Source organism: Belonocnema kinseyi, chromosome 8, assembly GCF_010883055.1.
Source record: "Belonocnema kinseyi isolate 2016_QV_RU_SX_M_011 chromosome 8, B_treatae_v1, whole genome shotgun sequence".
NCBI classification, from domain to species: domain Eukaryota; kingdom Metazoa; phylum Arthropoda; class Insecta; order Hymenoptera; family Cynipidae; genus Belonocnema; species Belonocnema kinseyi.
Genome location: NC_046664.1, coordinates 94,247,233 through 94,248,920, shown reverse-complemented (window position 1 = coordinate 94,248,920; position 1,688 = coordinate 94,247,233). Strand labels below are relative to the sequence as shown.

Sequence of the window (1,688 nt, the reverse complement as noted above, 5' to 3'; positions counted from 1 at the left end):
GTTTTGGAAAAAAATTATAAGTAAAATTATATACTTGTTCAAATTTCGAATTTAATATGTTGGTTTAAAATCATTTAGTTGAAAAGTTTGAAGAAAATATAGTATAATATACAAATATAGTTGATTAAAAATCGCTGTTATATTTTCTGAAGTATTTTTTCTGAAGTATTTTTACCCAAAAAAATTGTTGGTTATACAAAATAAGTCAAACAACAGAAAAGATGGAGGGTTTGATACTCCAAATCCAAATTAATCGAAATGGTAGCTTTTCTCTATAGTATAAATGAATCTAAAACTTTTTCTACATTTTTTTTAAGCTTACCGGTTGGTTGTCTAGACTTTTGTAGGATGGCGACAAATTTGTGACCAATCTGTGAACCTAAATTAATCTGAGTACATGGTTCGCCACCGAACATCGGGCATGTATGTAGTTTTCCGTAGACACTTTCTAACCAGTAGACATAATCCTCGAATAAACTTAAATCAATAGGGTGATGAATCTATAAAAGAATGGTTTTACTTGTTTAAATTTTGCTTTATGTTTTTTTCATGATTTACCCTAGGTTTAATCTTTATCCAGTTTGAAAAATTATTTTCAAAATGCCATACTTACACCTTCTTGAAGAACTACTTGTCGATCCGTCCCATCGAAACTAGAGCCTTCGATGAGGTGCCGCCCCATATCAGCCCAGTAAATTCGAGATCTTACATGATCGACAGTAATTCCTGTAACCTTCAATAATCTTCTACTTATAATAGAAGTTACGTTTGCGCCGGTCATATCGGCACGATATATCTCGGAATCTGAAAAGTCGGCTGATCCTTGACCCCAGAAGAAGAATCTGAAACGAATAGTTTAATAAACTTTAATTTCCTTCTAAAAATACCATAACTTCTCTAATCGACATTAAGTGTCGTTAGCTAAACACGGGTTTCATGCTAAGTGAATTCAGGTACCCAAAATGCTCTCAAAGCAAGGGAGAATAAAACAATTTTTAGTCGAAATATAATGCATTGTAAAAAAATATGTGAATTTTAACCAAAACGGATTTTGTACCTAAAGCGATGAATTTTCAACCAAAAAATTACTTTTCAAACAAACAATTACATTAACAACCAAATAGTTAAACTTCTAAACAAAATAGATAAATTTGCAACCATAAAAGATGACTTTTCCACCATAAAAGAAGGATTTTCGATACAAAAAGAAAGAATTTTTAACAAAACAGATGAATTTTCGACCAAAAAAAGAATAGTTTAAGAAACAGTTTATTTATTAAGAAAATAATTAAATTTGTAACAAAATAGTTAATTTTTTAACCAAATAGTTCAATTTTAAACCTTCAAAGAAGCGCCTCGGGCGCGCGATTGTTGGTTCTCGCGCTTCGCGCTCGATCTATATTTGTTTACAGACTTTCTAAAATTAAACGTTAAAGCATCGACAACAGTAATTTGGTGGTTGTGAATTCTCTTTTGTTAAAGCTCCTTCGGCTTTAACGAACAAATTATTACTTAAATTGGTATTAAAACAGGCGTAGTTTCATTGTCCCGTTAAAAAATGTGCATTCTTGAAATAAAATTTGTTATTAAACATTTTATTGCAACTTTTGTCGTTTTTCCATAAACTGAATTTACTCATTTCCAATGTTATTTTTATGATTTCAACTTTACTCATACCGTTTTTAACT

At 30.5% G+C, this 1,688-nt stretch overlaps 1 protein-coding gene across 1 annotated transcript in view; it reads right to left on the bottom strand.

Moving 5' to 3' along the window:
• The window catches only part of LOC117178607 (vitellogenin receptor), a 59,546-nt gene that overhangs the window by 8,145 nt on the left and 49,713 nt on the right, over positions 1-1,688 (bottom strand). The window contains exons 28-29 of the mRNA XM_033370031.1: positions 614-842; positions 323-500 (exon numbers count right to left, since the gene is read on the bottom strand). Coding sequence (XP_033225922.1) covers positions 323-500; positions 614-842 — 407 coding nt within the window. The remainder of the gene's footprint in view (positions 1-322; positions 501-613; positions 843-1,688) is intronic.